Here is a 2,500-nt window from a genome sequence, read left to right as displayed (position 1 = left end):
TTCAATAATTTGTTATTTGGCTTGGTGGGGGTGGAGGTTCTTTTCTTTCAAAAAATGTTTTTATGCTTTTTTAATTTCCTTTTTTTTCGTCTGTTTTTGGCATTTTTTAGTTGTTTACTTGTAATTTGTTTTGCTTTCAAATCTGTACAGGGCAACGTGTACTATCTCAAAGGATATCAAGCAATTGCTATTGTCCGTTTCACGCTCTAGAAACCGGGGCCAGACTCCGGCTCTATGGGCATGAAGGCTCTGAAATATTACTTTTTAAAAAAAATTAACAGAATAAAAGTAAATATCATTTTCGACTGACTTAACTTTGAGCCGCTCAGAGTGGGACTCGAACCCGTGAATCTCTCGTTTCGAATTTAGTACCATAGCTCAAGAGACCACAAAGCTTCATATAAATTATGGCCTGTTTTCTTGAATTTGAATCTTAATCTGATTCATAATGTTACTCGAAGTCGACTCAATTCTGAGTGTTTATATTCGAGGGCGGAGAGAGTAGTTGAATGGGAGCGATCTATATAGATAGTTCGAAGATGACGTCACTCGAGTCTTTGTTATTGTTTTTTTGCCATCCGCGTTTATGAGTAATGCTCACTGAACAGTATTAACCCCACTATAAACGTTCATGGATACACACAGTTTTGTATGTTCGCCCGTTACTTCCGGATGGCAATGTTATGAGCTTCTTAGCCAAGCGCATACTATCTATAGATAGTTCGAAGATGACGTCACTCAGGCCTTTGTTATTGTTTTTGCCATCCGCGTTTGTGAGTTGTTCTCACTAAACGGTATTAATCAGACTATAAATGTTCATGGTTACACAGAGTTTGTGTGTTGGTCCGTTATACTTCCGGATGGCAATGTTATGAGCTTCTTAGCCAAGCGCATTCTATCTATATACATGTTTTCGTCCAACCAAGTGACGTGATTGGACAACGATTGGGCATTTCTGAATAAATGTAAACACGCTGCTTTGTTTATGAAAGTTGTAAACATACCCATGTGTCAAGCTGAACAAAATGACCAATCGTGATGTTAGACCGTTCAAAATCTGTGAACACTTTTCACTAAGTTGGTCACTTTGAGCACGTTTTGCAATGTGACCAATGACCTCGAGCACATGGAAAGTTAATATAGATCATGCCCATTGGAAACCATTGTTGGTGTTTTAGGCTGATGAATTTTGATATTCTTCGATTGAATGTTTCTTGTCATTCCAGATCGTGCTCATCATTGTCTTGGCCTTTTCCGTGCGTAGAAAAAAGATGTTTTTGGACAAACTCGACGGGAGGCCGGCTTTGATATAGTGAGTTTGATAAGTAGTACACACAAAACAATACAACAGCTTCACAAAAGAACAAAAATATCAAACACGGAACGCCAACCTCAACAAAAAAAGCCCAATAAAAACCTAAATACATTACAATTTTTTTTTTAAACAGATCGACGATTATCTTTTTTTTTTGTAATGTTTTTATGCTTTTATTGTTTTGTTTTCTTGTTGTTGTTGGCTGAAGAAGGGTTTTGATCCCGAAACGTTCCGTGTTTGGTATTTTGTTCTTTTTTGACAGCTGTTATATTCCTTTTTGTTTATTACTTTTTTTTACAATCCACAGCTTCTTGCAGCTTAGTATCACTTTGTGTTTAATATGGTACAGCAATACGCTTCAACAGTCGTAACGTCACTTCCCCCGTAATGACGCATGGTAAAGTAGTAACTGGCTCTAAACTATCGGAACAATGGCGGACGCCCTTATGAAATATTTTCCAACGAGCATAAAATCGTATCCAGAGGGGGAAAAAACCATTAAAAATCTGATCATGTTTTAACTTTTACACATTCTGATCACAAGACATATGAAAAGTTCTAGCCAGCATGAAGAATAAAAAGTACCGATTTTCTTTGTTTAGAACCACGATGGCCGCTGTTGCTGGGCGACGTGACATCAGGCTATTGAATCCAATTAACGATTTCAATGTTTTTCTTGTCTATTCTGGAGACACACTCCGACCTGCCAACTATTACGAAAATTTCGTAGAAATACCAAAGTTTGGCCCCAATTTGACAAGTTCATGAGCTTCTCTAAGTCATTAAAACCCATTGAAAATAAAAGTTGATGCCAAACTACATCATTTTTGAGGATTTTGAAGTGTTACTTAATCCTTGGAAAGGTAAATTGTTGATTTTAAAAGTTAACTAGAACGGTTACAATATGTATTTCCTAAAAATTACGAATTTTTAAATTTTCAAGTTGGCAGGTCTGTATATGTTCAAAATCTAATAAATGTTTCTCTCCGTGGTGTGTAAGGTATAATAATATTATATATATATATATATATTATATAGTATATGGTATAATGTAGATATGATCTAGATGTAGAAAAATATTATCCGTCACGTTAGACTGGTAATGTGAGGAAAGGAAATGGTTCTCAGATAAAAATAGCATGCAAATGATCAGAAATATGAGATTTTGGATTTAAGCCTTTTATA

The 2,500-nt window shown here is 35.8% G+C and overlaps 1 protein-coding gene across 2 annotated transcripts in view; it reads left to right on the top strand.

Moving 5' to 3' along the window:
* Positions 1–2,500, top strand: part of LOC144973644 (receptor for retinol uptake stra6-like) — a 35,130-nt gene that overhangs the window by 12,666 nt on the left and 19,964 nt on the right. For both annotated transcript variants that reach the window (XM_078916352.1, XM_078916351.1), the window contains one exon: positions 1,227–1,312. In XM_078916352.1, the coding sequence (XP_078772478.1) occupies positions 1,227–1,312 (86 nt within the window). The remainder of the gene's footprint in view (positions 1–1,226; positions 1,313–2,500) is intronic.

The sequence above is a fragment of the Berghia stephanieae genome, chromosome 5 (assembly GCF_034508935.2).
Source record: "Berghia stephanieae isolate SIO BIC M18660-M18661 chromosome 5, UCSD_Bste_1.3, whole genome shotgun sequence".
Classification (NCBI taxonomy): domain Eukaryota; kingdom Metazoa; phylum Mollusca; class Gastropoda; order Nudibranchia; family Aeolidiidae; genus Berghia; species Berghia stephanieae.
This window is presented reverse-complemented; position numbering and strand designations above follow the sequence as displayed.